Here is a 21,353-nt window from a genome sequence, read left to right as displayed (position 1 = left end):
ATTAAATTCAGTAAATGCAGGTGGATTCAGAAGCATCCTGCCACCCAGGCTGACAAAGCAGAGTGCTAGAGCAAGCATGTCAAATTCATTTAAACGAGGCATACGGCCCACTGGCCGTGAGTTTGACATGCTTGTGCTAGAGTATCCCAAAACATTCAACTGCCTCAATCTGACCACCCAGTCTGGAGCTCAGAGATACAAGAAAAAGTTCTGAAATAGACGCCAGTTCCTGGAAGCCTGATTTTATGTGGACTACACCAAGAACTTTCATTTGTAATCTTTTGAGAGATTTTCTCTGAGAAATTACAAATTTTTTAAAAAATTCATTTATACATACTCTATGTCTCCAGAAAGGGTTGGAGGGGAAACAAACAAACAAACCCATGGCTCATGCTCTCTAGAATAAATTTTAGAAGGGAAAAAATTCTTTGCATGTTTATCCTAAGAAGTTTTTCTTCAACCTGCACTTTTCGGGTTCTCTACCAACAGGGAGAATTCACCTAAAGCCCCTTGCTTTGAACACAAGGGGGAAGGACTATCATTTTCAAAGTCAGAAAACCACACAAATGCCAGGTTTGCTGATCTAACACAGTTGGCCAGAGCAGCCGCTGGTTGCTTTCCCCATTTGAGCTGGGCAGATCGCTGATAAGGCCCATAAAACCTTTCAGCTTTCACTGCTCTCTAATTCTTGTGTCATCCTTACCACTTGAGTGATAGGTAAATGTGGTGACCTACTTTTCTAGGGGTGTCTGAAAACAACAGTGATGGAATTGAGACTGAAAACTTCCACTGGGCCAGAAAAAAATACTTTTCCATCTCATTACTCAGGGTGGCATCAGAATTTGCCTTCAGTGGACTAAATTAATAAGCCCGTTACCTCAGTGGGAATTACAGAGATAAATCCCTTTCTACAATTTCAAAATTTCAATAGAAGGTCTCTAGGCATGAGTTTTAAATAAGCCTCACTGGTTTAGTCTAATTTCAAGAAGAGACCAAAAAGTCTGCAAACTGGGAAAATGAAATGGAGAATGTGAATATTACAAGAAGATGACACCCGAAACAGTTTCAAAATAAGAGGTAATGACTTCTTAAAATTTTAACATGATTCTGTGAGTAATGAGATAGTCACTGAATTATAAAAGCAGCCATCAGGAATACAACCTACTCCAGATACTGCTTAGAGAAGTCCAGTGTTTATAGATTCATTCAGATGCCATAGCATACAGGCAAAGAAAGAATAGCATTCCCATTTTACTAATTAAGAACGGGCATTAGTCCGTTAAGGAACTTACTCAAGGTGCTATAGCAAGAAGTATCAGAGAAAAGACTTAAACTCCAAACCTGTGCTTGTCACCATGTCACCATCCCCTACTAGAACTTGCCCCTCTGCTAGCAACCGCAGGAATCATCACTGCAATCTACAGACAACTAAATTCAGTAAATGCATGTTGGATTCCTGCCTTTGATTTCTCAGATTTTATAGCCAGCCAAGATCTTCTATCTAGCCTTCTTCCCTAAATGCTCCCTCTCCAAGTAGAGCTCTTTGAAGTGTTGAAGTTTTTCAACCACAAAGACAATCACAAGTGACTCAACTCTACTCCCAATTCTCACTTTCTAGGACTCATCTCTCTCGTTCCAAAGGCCAACATCTGAAGCAAAATGCAGCAAGCACATTATCTTCCCATAGAATGTCAGAAGGATCTTAAAATAGCAAGACCAGCCACCTTTCTATTAAATTTTTAACAGTGTTAATTTAATGTTATCAGCTAGTGTTCTGGATGCAGTAATTACCGGTGTGTAACTGAAAGAGCTGCTTTAGCACTAAGGAAGCACAGAATTGCCTGCGAAGTTTCCTGAAGCCTCCTCACCTCCCTTCCCAGGTGAGCAGCATCAGAGGCAGCAGACCACTTGCAGTGGGCAGTAGGCCAAGCTTACTCACCTGTAGATGACGGCAGGGATGCGCTTCCAGGACCTGAAGCCTGCTACACTTTCCAGTTCTTTGTCAGTGATCCAGGCAGGCACTATGAGTTCCTGAGGATAGCTACCACACAGCCTAACAGGAAAGGTGAGAAAGAGGGAGAGACATTAGGTGAATCAGCAGAAGGATGCTGATCAAGCTACCCGCGTCAGTTAAAAGGCAGTGTGGAGCAGTACTTGAGTCTTGGCCTGCTCAGCAGAATGGGCTGCTTCCAGTGTTTATATATACACACACACTATCTTGGATTGTTTCCCTTGATGCTGCCTTTTGGGAATCTGCCAGTCTTAACTATCAATGAAAAAAAGGGGAGTTGAGAGGCAGTTACTCATTGTAACTCTCTGTTGTCATAGATACACAGGCCATTTCTAACACACACGATCGCTGTCTGACTACAGAAGTGAAAGTCTGTGTTACCTCTAACAGTCCCCGCCTCAGTCTTTCAGGCTTTCATCAAAGTGAAACACAAAAAATGTTAAGAGCCTACAATTTCACGTTTCCAGAGACCTCATAGGATTATTAATGTAATCTTTGATATGAACCAAAGAGGATGTCCTAATTACAGATAACAAATGCAGCAAAGGGTATGTACAGAATACTTATGGCTATTTCATAGAATGTGGAGTAAAATTAGTCATAAAAACTACCCCTAAGTGTTTTATCACTGCATATGAGATCACTGATCCGATCTCTAATGTGATGTCAAGTGGTGATGAGAACCGACTGCCTACTCATAGACGCTGTTATCTAGATATGCCTGTGCCAGGAAGCAGAGACCATGAGAGGGTAGAAAGGAAGGTTCCAGAATCCTATTAAGTAAGGATCACTTTCCACTTCAGTAATAGCAATGGAAACAGAAGACTAAAGAAGTGCTCTGAAAATCACGCATTTAGATTTAATAAATAGACGTCATTTGAAAGAAAAAGTCTAAGTTCAAATGTTCTGTCACATGAGAAATAGGGTTTTTGCAAAGACAATGGCTGTGAAACACAGTCCACAGGGACCCATACAACTCACTTGTATTTCTCATTGATGTTGGAAATCCTCCAGGCATTGATCATATCAAAACCCATCCGCTCCACTTCATTTTTAAACCTTGATGTTACATGTTCCCCTAGAAACCAAAGATAGCAGAAAAAAGGAAATGAATACCATTTAGCAAAATAGGTAGAATAAAAGCGTAGCTACCCTTCTCAGTAGGGGATAGGTATTGTATAAATAAAATAGCATCTACTTGGTTTTAGTTTTTTTAAAAATCCCTGTCAGGTTAAGACTGAACTAAGGAATAAAGAAATTAATTTTCATCAAGAAGTATGTTATCTCATCTAATCGCTACTATCAAGTCTGAGGATAGTTATCACTGAGCTCATTTTACAGACGACAACATGGAAACAGAGAGGTTATTATGGCAGGCCCATCTGGTCCCAAAACCCATGTTCTTATTATTCTGGCTGCTTACCTACTTCCACACTCAGAGAGATGGTATGCATAAGAAATGACATCAACGGTTCACCAAAAATAGTAACATAGATCTACAACTCATCAGAAACCCTTTGGGCCAGGCCTGGCCAGTGTGGCTCAGTGGTTGAGCATCAACCCCTGAACCAGGAGGCCACAGCTCTATTCCTGGTAAGGGCATATGCCCGGGTTGCAGGCTCAATCCCAAGTAGGGGGTGTGGGAGGCAGCTGATCAATGATTATCTCTCATCATTGATGTTTCTATCTCTCCCTCTCCCTTACTCTCTCTGAAATCAATAAAAACATTAAAAAACAAAAAAGAAAGAAAAAAACCCTTTGGGCCAGATTTCAGAACTTGAGAAATTTCTGGATTTTAAAATGACACATATATTATAATATTGACACTCTAAACAAGGTCTACTTAATCAAACATTAGTATTTCTACAATGAAATGCATAAATAATTCATACTGAGATAAATAAAGCAACAAATAGTTTCAGATCAGTTCAAGCCACCAAATAAAATAAGAAAAATCATTCAATTTTCAGAGCCTTATAGATTAAAGAATTACAGATAAAAGAAAACAGAACTATAACTGCCAGTACCCAGGAATCTCAGGAAACACCATACTACCAAGTAAAGTGCTAAGCATTTGTAAGAATATCCACCCAAACATGTGTAACCATGTGCACATGCCCTACTGCATTTGGCTTTCTCTTCCTTAAGACAATGAGAAACAAAGGCATTAATGAACTGAATATAAAAGTCATTAAATCTGAAATAACTTTCTTCCTTTAAAACTCAGAGTCCTAAGGCAGTAATTTTATTAAAAAATCATTAAGCAGGAGAGCCTACAATAATAAAAGCACAAAAGAAGCACAGGACTGCTTTGATGATCAAAGTATAAAGCTTTGCTCTCCCTGGGAGAAAAGCTTCAAAATAGGAAACAGCAATTACTTGAAGAACAATTCTATAAAACTACTTCCCATTTAAACTGCTTTTCTTGAGCTTAAACTAAACTAGGCATTATATGTTTCCTGAAGGAAAGCTATAAAAAGACCAGGCTCAGAAATGCAGGAAGAAATAATCAGCTGAATCTATTATTTTGGAAGTGATATGGACTTCCAAATAGGAAAAAAGCTATCTGAATTGGGGTGCCATTTGTCTACAAATTGCATGGAACAGTGACCATCAAGAATACTAAACGGGCCCTGGCCAGTGTAGTTCAATGGTTATAACTTCCATGTGGACTGTATATACTGGGAAGAAACAAAATATAATACTGGGAAGAAACAAAATACAACCTTTTACTTATAGAGAAGTTCAAAACAGTTAGTTACAACAGCACCACATCACCTTGTATATTCATAATTTCCAAAATGTTTTTACAAGCATGGCACATAGGAGATACACAAACATTTACAGAATTGAGCTCTAGCATAACCAATTTGATCTTCAGGATACCCAGAACAGCTTGGGCAGGAAGAACAAGAAGTTCCCAGTTTGAAGAACAAAGGAAACTAAAGTACAGAGAGGATAAAAATGGCTTACCCAGTATTTTTTTTTAATTAAATAGTAGAGTACGGATTTGATATCAGTTTTTCTAATTCCTAAGTCTAGTACTTTACCCACCAAATGCCTCTATCCATCACAAATCCATGAAAGACAGAGGACACCATGGACATCTTTAAGGACTGGTGTTCAAAGAACACGAAATAACATCAGAAAGGAAGGACCTGAGGACCAAAGACATCCCAGCTCAGGACAAAGCCATCCAACATTAAAAGATGACAGTGAAGTTCTGACCTGGCATATCTTAGGAATGTCCTAAGAGTTGGCTCAAGTCCAAAAGAATAAAATTATCAAGGGAATAAGAAATCATCTAAAAATATGAGAAAATTTCAGTTTCAGGAAGGAGAAAGCTAGGTTTGTTAACTAAATGCTGCCAATCCAAAACTAGGGGAATGCCTTTGGAGTTAAGAGTCTTAAATCAAATGTACACATAAGATTTGTGCATTTCATTATGTATAAACTTTACCTTTAACAAAAACTTGAAAAGAACCAGAAACAAAGAAACAAAACAAAAAAAAATAATACAATGGTATCTCAATAAAGAAGGAAAAAGAAAAAGAGGGATGCAATGGATGAGGGAGTGAAGTGAGACAGTTTAAAAGCACATTGTCATAAACTCCAAGGCTGGTGTGGTCTCTTGCTACTGACTTTGGATTCCACTGGCCTTGACCAGGCCTTGTGGGAAACTTAAATTCCTGAGGCTTTCCTTTAGGCTCAACAAGGGCAGGGCCTGTTTTTCATCTGTATCCACAGCACCCCACATAGTCAGTTCTCAATAGCTGAGAATTGGGTTTAAGTTCTAGCACTGTCAGTACCTACCAGTGGGACTTGGCAACAGCCATTGTCTCTGAGTTTCATCTTTAGCTCCCAAAACAAAAATACCAGCCTATCCTGCCTGTTTGATCAGATCATAAGGGCCAAACAAAAAATCAAAGCATCTTTAAAAATAAGATGATGCTTATGTGTGTTATTATATTTTATTTAAACAAGAATATAAACCAAAAACTTCAACCAGTGAATGAATCAAAAACAAAACAACGCACATAGCTAGATTAGCCTCAAATGTTTAAAATGAGCCAGGGCAGAATTGTTAAGACTGAAGATTCAGGATTAAAAACTGAGGTTTAAAGAAAAAAAAATCCCAAGAATAAACTTTATTGGAAGAAAGCTCACAATTCTGTACCACTTAGGAATTCAAGACTTTGCTCCCAAACTGGATACAGTAAAGACTTCATGTTGGACCAGAAAAGTTATATTTATAGCAACATAAAGTTCACAGACAACTATATGGAGAAATAACATGAACTTAGTCAAAGCCATTTCTGAGGGAGAAAGATAGTAAATGCGACAAAGATTTAATGAGGAGTCAGGAAGTCTGGGTTTCAGCACAGACTCAGCTTCTCTGTCCTGAAGGAAGTCACCTGGCCTCTGGACCTCTGTTTCATCATCTTGGGATGAAAGGGGTGACAATAGTAACCTATGGCTTGAAAATTCAAAGATAGTGAAAGACCTTTTTATATTCCACTATTATATGGCCTAATCTCACATTTCTATACCTTTGCTCATGCTACGTGCTCTATCATTCTTTTCCCCATTCTCTAATCAATGAACTCTCACCCGACCTTCAAAGCCTACTCAAAAGCCACTACTAACGTGAAGTCTTCCCAGACCTGTATACAATCCTCATGGCTCCTTTCTACTAGGCTTCCAGATCACCCATCAAATCTTACTATACAGTTGGTTTTTAAGCCCAGTAGATTGTGATGCCAAATCTTGTGTTCTTTCCTTCCTCTGAAAGGCAGGAAACGTGTTCTACTCAGCTTATAAGAATGATGGGCACATGCTAAGTGCTGCATAAAATATACACTGACTGACTATATGAGTGCTTAGGGGTCCCATTTCATGTTAGGGTACCTCAGTAGCAGTTCGTAAAGCCACTATTGGCATATTTTTAAAAGGCCTACCTGGTCTGCACAGGTCTCCGTGTTGCTCTTTTTCACTGGCATAAACCTCCATGCACCAAGCATGGTATGCAAATGAGAAAAGATCTTCTATTTTAGCAGGTGGTCGGATTGCATTGTTCAGTCTCTTAAGCCACTCTTGACATTGCTCAAAAGTTGAAAACTGACACCTTTGTAAAGCGAAACAAGTACAGATGTAATCAGAAGACAGATAACAATAAAACCTAAGAAAAGCCACATTTTAAGAGTGCCTACTCATGATGAGGTGATAACTACAGTCAAAAAATCGTTAGAAGTGGTCATTCACATGTTTATCATTTATAATAAAAATAGGCCAACAAATTTTAGCCAATGGTGTAAAATGTCAAAAAGAAGAAAACTGGACATATGGGAAACTTATGTTGTTAGACTAATGAAATCTCTTCTGAGACTGATTGTCAATTATTAAAGTAAAATGGCAGTTATTCTCTTCCATGAGTGGAATTTCATTCTATTTCTTCCATCAAAGCTTTATATTTGTCCCTCCCAAGAAATATGTTTAGAGAAGTCCTTTTGTTTTGTTATGATATGTTAGGCTGAGCTCAAATCACAGCCATACTTTTTGCCACTTAGGGAATAATTTCAAAATTTGTCTATTTAGCAATTAGAATAAATCAGCAACTTTATATCCAAAATAAGATAAATTACATTACAGTATTCAGCTATTACCATGTAGGGAACAAAATTTTATTATCAATTGCAACTTTCAGAATATATAACTAAGGTTAAAATAATTAGTGTAGACATACTTTACCTTTTCAGATGCAGTGTTTAAAATCGAGCAACTAATAAGCAATCTTTTTAAACTGTGAGTTATAGCCAGTATCTATCAAAAGCAAGCCAAATCTCAATGGGGAAAAAGCAACTATACATATTTACCTTAAAACCAAAAAGGTCAATTAAACCTCTCCCTTGTCCCAATCAATGTGGCTCATCAACATGCCAGCACACAATGTTTATTGGCACTCCAGAACAGGTCAAAGAGAAAAAGTAAAAACTTGGGGAATTTAAAACTTGCAGAGCTACTAAATTTAAAAAGGTATTTCAGGCATCATTTTGCAACCATTATAGTAAAGATTAAATCAGATAAAAATATTATTGGATGCTAAATCTTTGGAGAAATTTGGTGAGAAACAAGAATCTGCATTGTCTTACAGTGCCTCCCTTAGATTATTTATTAGTTGCAAGGGAGAAAGTTTAGAAATTATGGTGACACCTTAATAGAGTGATCAAAATTAACATCACCAATAAGGGACAGATGGATACTGTTTGCCTCCAGACGTAATACAATACCCTGAAAAGGACACAACCTCATGGGTATAGTGTAACAGCTGAGAATGTACAACCTCAATTTAATCATGAGGAAACACTGGACAGACAAAATAAGAAACAGTCTATTAAAAGACAGTATTCTTCAAAATGTCATAAAGAAAAAAAAATGCCATAAAGACAAAGGTGGTGAGAAACATTCCAGGTTAAAGAAGGCTATAGAATCATGCCAGCTAAATGTAGTGCCTGACCTTGACTAGATCCTGTTCTGAGCTAGGTGGGGTTGGGGCAATGCTGTAAAGGGCATTATTATGTCAACTAACAAATTTGGAATATGAATTGTAGATTGGATAAAAGTATTATAAGTGTAAAATAGTGAAGTTGATAATGATACTGTGATTATATAAAAAAAAATCCCTATTCTTAGGAAAGCACATGAAAGTATTACAAGGTGAAGAGCCATGATTATATTAACTTACTTTCAAATTGTTCAGTAAAGAATCTCTCTCTCTCTCTCTCTCTCTCTCTCTCTCTCACACACACACACACACACACACACACACACACAAACACACACAAGGCCCCTGCAAACGATAGAGCAAATGGGGTAAAATGTTAACAATACAGGTGTTCTTTGTACTATTTTTATTTTTGCATTTTTTGTAAATTTGAAAATATTTCCCAATAAATTTAAAAATACCTTTCAAATAGCAAAGTAACCTAAGATATTTCAGATAGTAACTACTCAGAAAAATATTCCCACAAAGCTGATCCTCAAAAGCTCTTTTTCTGTTAACAAACCATGAATCCATTCTCTAAAACGTCTTTTCCACAATAAACAGCAGCATAAACACGCCACATACCTGATAACTTTGCAATCTTTGCAAGTCAAATGAAGCTGAAATATATCTCGGCATTCAACACTTTCTATAAGCTGTAATGGAACCTGCAATTAAAAGAGATAAAGTCCCCTTAGTAAAAAGGCACTGACCGACCCTGCAGTTCTTCAATGTGTCCAACAAGAGTGAATAGAAAGCTCCACAAGGGAAAGGGGCAAACAGAACTGCACACTTATCTGGGTCACTAGTACTCACTAGTGCTTTACTACGGGGTGAATTAGGGTTCCCCCTGCTCTATCTCTAAATCAAAAACACAAGTCAGGAAGAGGAGACACCACCTCTGGAAGATGGGGAAATATGTCATCTCGCAAGCTCAACACTCAGTACTTCTTGAGAAGCAATAGCCAGCTTGTGATTTGTAGAGACACAGAAGCTGAAGGGAACCATAATAGTAATCCTGTCTTGTTTACAGAAAAGAACTGTAGATCAAAGTGCTGGTGGGACTACACTTGTCCTTTGCCCCAAATCATAAAGTGAGCTTGTGGCTTTGTGTCAGTCAGCAAAGAAGCATCCTGAAAAAGACAAGTCTAAACTGCCTGCAGGTTGCAAAGAAAAGACAACAGGGCAGTAGATGCTGGCCAGGCTTTCTGCTCAGTAAAATAGGCTTATAGCTATCAAGGAGGAAGGAGTAGACCACACAGTGGGCAAAGGTCCTAAAACTAGCGAGGTCTAATTTGTTTTAAAAGACCAGCTGAGGAGCCCTGTTGCCAAGTGGGACTTGAGATATGAGCAAGCTAGAATGATTTTCTTCCTGCCAATCAGATCAGCAGACTCTACTGAATGAACACAGGAGTAAATACAACAGTAAAAAGCAAAAGAAGGGAGACAGGATGGGAAAGCACATAAACAGGGTGACAAATCCTCAAGTTAACATGAGACTCCTCCCCCTCTCCCTCCACTCATCCTGACTCAATCCCTGGCTTCAAAAAGCAATTTTCAAAACTTCTAAAGAAAGCCTGATAAAGCCTAGTGGATACTCTTGCTCCTTGGAAAAGGTTAGACCACTGCCTCTTACAGTGTATCATGCTAGCCAAAATATGGCCATGGGAGTTGCAAGTAGCCTTCAAACAATTCGTGTTTAGCATAGAAGAGGGAGGCAGTCTTCTCCAACACAGACAGAAACAAGGGAATGCTGGCTGCATAAGATGGCCCTCATGTTAGCTGAGCCTTTTCGGAAAACCTGTCCTACCATGCAGTTGCCAAAGTCAGCAGAGAACTCTTAGAACAAGGATGTGGGGATCCAAAAAAAGCCCCATGCTGGACGTCTATGACCAAGAAACAGAAACTGGGGCAGGGATTTTTAAAAAAAGAACAAAGCAAAATAATAATATTCAGATACTGGCTGGGAGTATCTACTCAAGACCAGGGCCTTCTTGCTTAGTTCTAAGTCTATAATCTGCAAATTCTGCTTACACTTGTAATAGGACTGGGAGTAAGAGAAAGACTATGAAATTTTGCCTGTGTTCTGAGAAAAAAAGCAGCACTGGCCCTTGGTTTTTTAAGTCCTTAACCCCAAGGTGCTGTGAGAAACTGGAGCTGATACAGCTAAAAATTCTTTCAGGACCTGTACATCTAAGAAGGAAACCAATAATAACAATGTATTAGTAAGAATAAACTGCGAAGGAGGAATATGAGATTAAGAGGAGAACTCTGATTCATTCTCAGGACAGTACTCTGTAACAGACTCTCGTATTGTTTTCCTTTCTTTAGGTAACCTCCTCCCTCCTCTCTTTGCAGTGAGTGAGCTTTACAAATCCAAGTGGAGAGGCTGCAATCTCAGCAGTTACCTGCACCCCAGGTCCCCTTCGACTGCTTGAAAAGCCCCCTCAGCCCCCAAAGAAAAACAAAAGTGGCTGCAAGACTGACAATTAAGAGGCCTGAGTCATTTCAAATATTACAGATGTCCCCTCTTTTTCCCCCACATTGACCCCTCTATCCCGCTCCCCCAGGCCTTCACCACACTATTGTCTGTCTGTCCATGCATATAAATTCTTTGGTTAATCTCTTCCCAACACCTGCTCTCTGAAATACACCCCCCCTTCCCTCTGAAATCCGTTAGTCTGCTGCATGCTTCAATGTCTCTGGATCTATTTTGTTCGTTAGTTTATTTTGTTCATTAGATTCCAAATGTAAGTGAGATCATGAAGAGGCCCGAGTTCTAATCTCAATCTTCGAAAATTTTACCAACTAAAATTTTGCCTGCTTCCAGACTTCCTTAGATGAGCTTCCCCCCTTCCTATATGCCACTAGTCTCTGCTTTCTGAACCTCAGATAGTCACAACTTGGGAATTCCAGGTACAGGGAATGGGAAGGGAATGAGAAGAGCCTGGGGTGCAGTGAGTGAGCTTTACACATCCAAGTGCAGAGGCTGCGATCTCAGCAGTTACCTGCACCCCAGGGCCCCTTAGATTAAACCAATTAATGCTCTTAGCAGTTGCTGGAGAGAGTGGACATCAGCCTGTGCTACTCAGCTACCACGAACAGGTAAGTTTTACATCCCTCCTACTGGACCAGAGCACAAGGGCCTATGCCCAGACTTCCAGAATAAAACGAATGAAACATGTCAGAGCATGTAAAAAATGTGCTCCCTAAAATGCATTTGATATACAAATGTTCATGTATTTTAACATGACAAATTTAAAGAACAAAGATGTTAGTTGCTAATATGCAGATACTAGAAACACCAGTGTATACCACACGTACTCAAGTCGTAGATCTATAAAACAGCAGATTTCAAGACTCATGCAGATTGTTACATGCACTGAAGTTTAATATGCAGCAAGAACAGGAACATACAGAAGAAAAATACCTGATTTTATATCAAATGAACATCTTCCTTTTTTCTTCTACTTCTACCTCAATATTCCCGTCTTCACTGTTCCTTCCACAGAGTGCTTCCTCTTCTAAAAAGATAGAACTGGCCTTCTTTTCCTCTTCATTTTTCCAACCAAAACATACTAAGTTTCTCTGCATTTTTTAAGGCCCACGCCATCGCTTTAGCTTTCTCAACTTTCCTCACATATGAAGAGGATCTCTTACCATTTCTGTAACTAAACATACCCAATAACCAATCTCATAGGCAAACAATTACAGATTCAAGAGCCAGACCATTTTACAGCCCAGGAAGATTAGCCGCTACACGATAAGCTAGTGACCAACTGAGGACAGTAATCCATGTCAGTCCTCCAGTCCAGGCTCCTTTCATTATGTATATGATATGCGTTTCTTCCTTTAAGACTGCACTTCACTTCTGTATGCGCTCTACTTTCGTTTCTTCTTTCTCAATTAAGGCCTCTCCCTCAGGGGTCTTCAAGAGGAAAACAGAATCTAAACCAAGATTCCTTAGAGGCAATTTTACCCATGGAAGAGTAGTCAGAAATCTAAAGTCACATTCAAATCCTCTCTAGCTCACTGATTCAAATGTTTTAGAGCAATTAATCTTCTTTTTGTTATTTTTTCCTCTATCGTCTAGCTTGGTAATTCTATCTCCCTTTACAGTGCTCTTCCTCTTATGAATTTCACCAAACTCATGCTCAAAACAATGCATCAAACACACGAAGTGCTGTTAATCGATTTCTCAAAAGGCCAGAAGTTACAACATGAACACCAAAACTCCTAAGAGCATCAATCCAAAGCAGAAGAGCAGCAATTAAAGACTTAATAGACATGCACAGGTATTGAAGCCCCACAGTACTGCCCCATTCGGGGATGTGTGCGCACTCACATGCACATGTGTACTGTTTGAGCACCAGAATTGAAAAGCGGGATAATTCCTACCTTTTAAAAACAAATGCCCCCTTTATAGCCTGAATGGGAAGTACTAATCTTGTATGTACATTTGAAGTAAAAATGATAGTAACTAAGTGAAAATAAAGCTATGATTCTAAACCTAAAATCTGTAATAAACTGGAATATCTGGGTACTAAATCTTATCCTTTAAAAACCAGTTCTAAAAAGAAGACTGTCACAGGCTAAAGACATAAACTTTTTATTGCTCTCCTTTGATATTCATAAGCTACTCTTCCAGCACTGGTGCCAAATGCCTCTGCTGACATATGAATGCTAAGGCCAAAGTGTATTCAGTGTTAATAATAACCTCTTCTTGATGTTTGAAGAAAGATTTTTGATGTACTACAGTCAGAGAATTAAAAATGTGAAAAAAATGCTAAGAAAGGTGTTTCCAGCTGCTACACTTCCACCTTTTTCCTCAGAAGCATTAACAGGACATCCTAGAAACAGAAATTCTAATGTCCTTTTAGATACTAATGTTGATTTTCCAAAAATTTCTAGTTGAAATTCGGTTTTCATTTTTTGAAGGTCACAATTCCACGAGCTCATGTATAAGCTGTGGGGCTTTTTCCTCACCCCACAACTTGTTCTCATTATAGGGTACCACTAGAACATTGTCTAGTAAGAGGGAAGGGACTCATGCAGAATAGACACATTTTGCTGACTTGCAAGGTGAGCATCTGACATTCAAAACAAATTTGCTCCAGGCACATGTGCAAAAATCGCCCAGGTTTCTCATGCTACTTACTGGGACTTCAGAAGCAGTAGATTGAGAGGCAGTCTATTGAATTACACAAAAATTGTTTTAGACTTTCATGAATTCCACTTGAACACTTTTTTGTTTATAAATTAGCTGAGCATCAAAGAAATATATTTATACATAAGTAAAAATATGGTTTGGGCAAAGCACAGAATGGGGGCAATTCATACCTTAAATGCTACCAATGAACTCTACTACCGAGGTTCTTTACCCTAGAAATTTAAAACTTGATATCCAGTGAATGTGTGTGAATTACAGTACACAATACTTTTGGCATCTAAGTCTACAGACTTTCACTCAATGTGTGAAATTGAAAGAATGTATGTGATGAATAGTAACTAGATTTACAGTGGTGTGGTGTATACAAATATCAAATTATAATGTTGTACAGCTGATATATATATGTAATCTTGTATACTAGTTTTTACCAAAAAAACACTTTTTTAAAAATATATAATATCAGGTTGCTATTTAAAACCCGATAGTAAATTATTTTCTAAAGTACTAAATATATTGATTTAAAAACATACAAAATGATGCAAACTGGGGCCTGCCACAATATATACTGGCACATTTTGGGCTTTGATGGTTGAAATGTGTTTGAATATCCTTCAAAGGGAGTCCCTTGATCTCACATATTTTATTGAAATATTTATCTGCTGAGGGAGAAAAAAAAGGAGGGAGGGTGTGGCAACCCCAACTCTCTAGTCTCCATCCAGTACCTAGCAGGAGGAGCCACTGTTTCTTGGAGTAATCACAGGTTTTAGGAACCTTAGCACTAGCTGTGAGGCAAGTAATTTATTTGTATGGAGAAGTCATAGTCTCCTTCTATCTGAAATATTTAAAGTCACTGCAATACCAAAATACTTCTGCACAATCATTTTTCTAGACAGCCATTATATTGGGCTTTTTAAGTCACATGCAGGCTCTATGCCTAGAGGGTTATAATGCTATCTGAGAAAACACTTTTAGGTGAGAAAATAGGTCAAAAGTACGTACATTGGTAAATTTCTTAAGCATATCTTTCAGTCACAAAGAGGGACCAACATTTACAATAAACAACCCACTTATACAGCTACCCTTAGAGACATTGACATGGGCCTATCACACAGATACGTTGTTTTAAAATGAGCTTTAAATCTACAAAGGGTTTTAAAATGGTCTAATAGCCATTTCACGCCCATATTAACTTTAATTCACATAATACAGGGGTGGGCAAAGTAGGTTTACAGTTTTCAGTACACAGAACAGTTTATTATTATATCATTACTTATTTATTTGTAAACCTACTTTTGCCCACTACTATATTTACTGAATATCATGGTACCAGGAGATATGCTGGATTCTGAAGACAAAGATGAATAACCAAAAAACTTCAGCATATCCGGTAAATGTTGTAAAGGTGTGGTCAAGATACAGAAGAGCAGCCAGGAGTGTAATAAACTTCCAGGGAGGAACTGGGACTGAGAAAGACATCACAGAAGTTATCACCTGATTTGGGTTTTGAAAGATGAAAAAGAGTTCCCTGGGCAGGAGAGAAGAGAGAACTCGGAGTGTGAGATTATGGCTGAATAGTCCAAGAAGGATATACCTGTTTTGTTAACACCAAGGGGAGAAGGGAGAAAAGATGGAAACAGACAGAAAAGCTGGCAGGGACCAAGTACCAAATACCCTGAGATTATGCTAAGTAATTCCATCTTAAAAGCAATAAAGAAATACTGAAAGGCTTGAGGCTGGTGAACGACATGATCAAATCCATGCTCTCTCTCCAATAGACCCTATTCCAGAATAGATCTAAAAATAGTCCCTAAAATACTTGGCCATAAACCAACAACCTGAGAAATAGGGGACTGAATGGAAAAACGCAATGATATGCAACTGTATCATCCCCACATGCAATTTAAGTAGAATTTCATTGATTCCAGCCATTTAACACAAAATTAAATTGAACAATTCTACTTACTACAGTAGTCTCCCCTTATCTGTGGGGGATATGTTCTAAAACACCCCCCACTGGATACCTGAATCTGTAGATAGAACCGAATCCTATGTATACTATGACTTTTTCCTATACACACAGTAGTTTCTGCCCCCTCCTTATTGGCAGTTTTGCTTTCTGTGAAATCAATTACCCATGGGTCAACCGTGGTCCAAAAATATGAAATGAAAAATTATAGAAATAAACAATTCATAAGTTTTCAATCACATGCCATTCTGAGTATTGTCATGAAATCTTGTGCTATGCTGTTCCATCCCACCCAGGATGTGAGTTGCCCTTTGTCCAGCATATCCATGCTGTGTGGTACCTGCCCATTAGTCACTTAATAGCTGTCTTGGTTATCAACTGTTGCAGTATTGCAGTGCTCGTATTCGAGTAACCCTTATTTAACTTAATAATGGCCCCAATTTATTACCATATATTGTTATAATTGTTCTATTTTATTATTAGTTATTGTTAATCTCTTACTGTGCCTAATTTATAAATTAAACTTTATCATAAGTATGTATGAATAGGAAAAACACAGTACATATATACCAGGTTCAGTGCTATTCAAAATTTCAGGCATCCAATGGGGACCTTGGCATATATTCCCCATAGATAAGGGGGGACTATTGTACATACCTCTTCACTTAAAGGAAGCACTTTATGGCTTCTCTTTGGCATATCCCAATTGCCAGCATCACTCCTCTTGCACTCTGGGGCCATCTAGGATGGCATAAGATTTTATCACACTGCTCAGAATGGTGTGCAACTAAAAACTTATGAATTGTTGTTGTTTTTAATCTTTACCCGAGGACATGCTTAGAGAGAAGAGGAGAAGGGAGAAGGAAGAGGAAAGGGGGAAGGGAGGGGAGGGAAAGGAAAGGGAGGGGAAGGGAGGGGAAGGGAGGAGAGGGGAGGGATAGATATCAGTTGCCTTTTGTACATTTGTACATGCCCTGACCGGGGATGGAACCTGAAACTCAGGTATGTGCCCTGACTGGGAATCGAACCATCAACCTTTTGGTGCACAGGACGAAGCTCAACCAACTGAGCCACTCCAGCCAGGCAAAACATATGAATTGTTTATTTCTGGAATTTTCCATTTAGTCTTTTCAGACCACAGTTGACCATGGCTAACTGGAACTGCAGAAAGCAGAAATGCAAAAGGTGGGGGACTACTATATTACTGTCATTACTTTCACAGTAACTGGTGGGGAATTTCTGGTTGCTGGAATTTTAAAAGTTTCTATCCTGTCCCCTCCTATGACAACTATGCATTCCAAATGGACCCTCCTGAACACAGTGCAGTATGGTATGAAAGCACAGCATGCCTCTTTCCTTGATGAATCCAATGTGTATTAATAGCTGATGAACAGAAATCTTAAGTAACAGCTATGACAGTAGACCAAATCTAGAAGCCAGAAGGAATTCAGGCTACAATGGCTCCTGGATATAAACGCTTAACTACAAAGAATAATAACAAAGACTACATAAATAATAAATGCCGACTATAAAGAAAATGGCAGCCATTTGAGTCTTTTGACCAAAAAAAAGAGAATGTGATGAAGGAGTTGGGTAACTTTTGAATCAATGAAAAAAATAAACTTAAGTGACAGATATCAAAGAATCCCAAATGATCCTCAAAACACACGATCTGAATGATGTCATAATACACTTCTCTGTGCTAGAACCGAAGTGCAGAAAGGCACAATGCTGGCAAATGAAGAAAGAAGAAGGCATTCATTGGTGGGAGTACACAAATTTTTGTGCCTTTGCGGTGAAAGGCACATTAATTGAAAACTATTAATAATGGCAGTGACTGGAAGAACCAGTTCACTCAGAGTACCCTCGTAACTAAAACGGACAAATGCACTCTATGGATTGAGAGCCTTCCTTTTCTTCAGGAATACCTAGTCCATTAAACAATTGAACATTGTACTTAACATTTATACTTATACCACTATGCAGCCATTAGACTAATTTCATCCTATGATAGTCTACACTCAGCTCAAAGTACATCTCATCATTTGACATTAGAATCCAGGAAATTATCTCAACTGAGGCAGCAGTTAACTATTAAAGGTTGAAGAATGAAAGTCTATACAGCCTTTGCACCTTTATAAAACTTAATGATACAGCATTACTTAGGGCAAATCAATTCAGTAATACTAAACAATGGACACCTCAGCTGACAACTACGGGTATCATTTTAAATCAAGCATTACAACTGCTTGCTAACCTAGTGTCACCTGGATGCCAAACTGAGAGAAAAGCAGAGTATAGTGTTTTCACACCCAATCCTGTATAACACTCCTCTCACTGAGAACATTAACCAGTTTTTTTACTTTCCTTCTTCATCTACTTTAGTTGGTAATCACTTACATTAACAAGAGACTCCTTGAACTTGATATGAAGTCTGTAATTAGAAAGGGCAATGATGGCATCCTCAGCACGGCCCACATACTCTGTGCTTTCTCCATGAAGTTCAAGGAAAGGAACCTTCAAAATGGAAGCAGAAACCCTTCAAAGTTCTGAAGCAGTAAATCAAAGTCTTCACAGGTCAGATAAATGGATGATGAAACATCCTCTGTTACTCAAACTTAGAACACAATACATAAGTGGGTAAGAGACTGGGTTTATGTCCACATAATTCGAATATACCTAGTTATTCAAATTCTAGACTTCTGAAGGAATGACACAGATGAACATCTCAAACAGTCAATTCTCAGGAAATAAGTCTTCTAAAAGGAAAGATGTTTTCCAGCTGCATTTCTACTATGTGCATGGCTTAGGAAAAAAGATATATATTATATAGTACATTACTTCAAACCATTAGCTCACTACATTATTACTACGATGCTAAATACTTTTCAATCAAAAGTGGCCTATAATTACCTGAAGATTCTCGTCCTCCCGGATCAGCTGCTTCCTGGGAAAGATCTGATTGGCCTGGATGCACTCAAGGCTGTGCCGAGTCTCTTCATCCTGGAAAAAAAAAAAGAAAGAAACTTTAAATAATTTCAAAACTCCCAGACACCCATATTTGGTTTTTCTGCCATGTTTTAATAGTGTAATCACAATGGGAGTCTGGTGATCAAAGTTAACAGGCGCCAGAACCGGTTTGGCTCAGTGGATAGAGCGTCGGCCTGCGGACTCAAGGGTCCCGGGTTCAATTCTGGTCAGGGGCATGTACCTTGGTTGCGGGCACATCCCCAGTGGGGGGTGTGCAGGAGGCGGCTGATCGATGTTTCTAACCCTCTATCCCTCTCCCTTCCTCTCTGTAGAAAATCAATAAAACATACTTTAAAAAAAAAGAAGTTAACAGGCAAAAAACTCAAGAAAAAAATAGCCTAACCAGTTTGGCTCACTGGATAGAGCGTTGGCCTGTGAACTGAAAGGTCCCAGGTTCGATTCTGGTGAAGGGCATGTACCTTGGTTGCGGGCACATCCCTAGTAGGAGGTGTGCAGGAGGCAGCTGGTCGATGTTTCTCTCTCATCGATGTTTCTAACTCTCTATCCCTCTCCCTTCCTCTCTGTAAAAAATCAATAAAATATATTTTTAAAAAAATATTAATCCCCAAAAGTGTTCCATCTGATATATATTAGGCGCCTCTACTTAGAAAACACACTGATGCACACAAAAAACTTAATAAAAAAAAATCAAAGAGGTTAAGAGCACTTATAATAAGAAGTAATAAGTTGTTAGGACATTACCTGTAAGAGAAACAAGATATAGTAGTTTTGTTCTTTTTTTATTACCTTAAATTCTTATTTTTGAAAGATACATTCTGAATTATTTAAGAATGAAATGATGTGATAACTGGAATTTGTTTCAAAATAATTAGAAGGGGAAAGGTAAGGAGGAAATGAATGGGGCATAAATGAAAACAGGATTGTCCATGAGGGATGATTGATGAAACTGGGTAAGTGGGGGTTCACTATACCATTGTGTCTACTTTGGTTATATGTGTAATTTCCATAATAGAAAGTTTTTTAAAAATGCAAAGCGTAAGAACCAAATTTCTCAAACGGCAAGCATATGTGAAACACTATCCCTAGTTTAATATGTCTTATATTACAGAATAGATTTATTTCTATTAAGGCAATTTAAAAAAAAGCAGCAATAAATTCTAATCTAAATGGCACTTGAACTAATTATAACTTGTATTAAAATATAGTCTTTTACGTTATGAATCTTTACGGTATAGGAAGATAGGAGAGAAAAGCAATATAATGGAAAGTCTGAGTATAAATTATGATGCAATTTATTTACACAGCAAACTTTGTAAAATCAAAAGCCATATCATGCTCAGCTGACGGCACTAATAATTATAATCACTAATTAGTGTTCGGACATTTCTGCATATGCTATTTATCACAATTCCAACAATTCTTTCTACCTCCTCAAAGAGGGAAACAAAATCTTACCTATAAATAAAACTTAAAGTTTTACTGAAGAGCACTCCTAATCTTAAAACCATAATACTCTAACTAGTGTGGTTCTCAAAGTGAGGTCTATAGATTCTGAGACCCTTTTAAGGGGCTCTATGAGGTCAAAATCCCCTTCACAGTAATACTAAAACATTATTTGCCTTTTCTCACTGTATTGACATTTGTATTAACAATGCAAAAAGAATTGGTGGGTATAACTGCTGGCACCTTAGTACAATCAAGGCAGAGACCCAGCAGCACCAGGATGAAGGCCACATTGTTGCTAGCTATATGGAATACAATGAAGGACACCTTAGTACAAAACAGAGCTGCCTTAATAAGCTCATCTGCTATTCATTAGCACTGGCATATATGCCATATAAATATTAGGAAAACACTTTATCAACTCATTAAAATCTATGGGAAAACCAATAAAACATGATCTAGAAAAATAACATTAAGAGTTCATCTGTGTTTGGGTCTAAGATACATTGTTATGCCCATAAACTAAGAAGAAATGGGCCCAGCTTGAGATGAGAGCAGTTACCTCTCCTCCTTTTAATATGAATTTCTGCACAACTAGTTTTTCTGTTTTAGTTCGTTTTTAATTTTGAAAAGCACTTTCCATCCATGTCCCTAATGAAGCTTGAAATTAATATGACCTTTTCAATTCCTTTTTTGTGCACCAGCATGAAACAGTTTGCATCTAGGAAATATCACAAGGTAGAAGCAGGACAATATTACAGAGGACTGTTCTTTTTTAAGCCTTAAAGCTCTATTTACCTATTCTCAGGGTTGACAGAAATGTAGCTGACTCATTGCTGCATCTTTTCTGCCTAGACTGGCCTGGGTCCTAAATGGCCCACAAGTCACTGAAATGTCCATTAAATATCCATGCTCTCTGTAGTCAAAGGTGTGGGCAGGGCTGTGCAGAGCTGCTCCACCTTCTTTGGGATAAAAATACTGCCTTAAATAAAATGGGGAAGGTAGGGCATTGCTTTTATCCAGATAGGTAAATTCATAAAGAATATGTGACCATATCATGATTCTCCTACACACACACACACACACACACACACACACACACACACACACACACACACAGTTTTCGTATCTTGCTTCCTCAAAAAGGAAGAAGAAACCTAGAGTCCAAGAATCATGGGTTTTAGTCTTGATTCCATTTACTACCTGACTGAAGGGAGACAATATTTAACTC

At 38.3% G+C, this 21,353-nt stretch overlaps 1 protein-coding gene across 6 annotated transcripts in view; it reads right to left on the bottom strand.

The window, feature by feature from the left end:
* The window catches only part of MTMR3 (myotubularin related protein 3), an 80,264-nt gene that overhangs the window by 22,060 nt on the left and 36,851 nt on the right, over positions 1-21,353 (bottom strand). For all 6 annotated transcript variants that reach the window (XM_005869745.2, XM_005869742.2, XM_005869743.2 and 3 more), the window contains 6 exons: positions 18,602-18,691; positions 18,089-18,205; positions 9,138-9,220; positions 6,970-7,136; positions 2,993-3,089; positions 1,940-2,053 (listed from right to left, as the gene is read on the bottom strand). In XM_005869745.2, the coding sequence (XP_005869807.1) occupies positions 1,940-2,053; positions 2,993-3,089; positions 6,970-7,136; positions 9,138-9,220; positions 18,089-18,205; positions 18,602-18,691 (668 nt within the window). The remainder of the gene's footprint in view (positions 1-1,939; positions 2,054-2,992; positions 3,090-6,969; positions 7,137-9,137; positions 9,221-18,088; positions 18,206-18,601; positions 18,692-21,353) is intronic.

The sequence above is a fragment of the Myotis brandtii genome, unplaced genomic scaffold (assembly GCF_000412655.1).
Source record: "Myotis brandtii unplaced genomic scaffold, ASM41265v1 scaffold303, whole genome shotgun sequence".
NCBI lineage: Eukaryota > Metazoa > Chordata > Mammalia > Chiroptera > Vespertilionidae > Myotis > Myotis brandtii.
The sequence above is the reverse complement of the archived record's forward strand: the minus strand, read 5'-3'. Positions and strand labels throughout refer to the sequence as shown.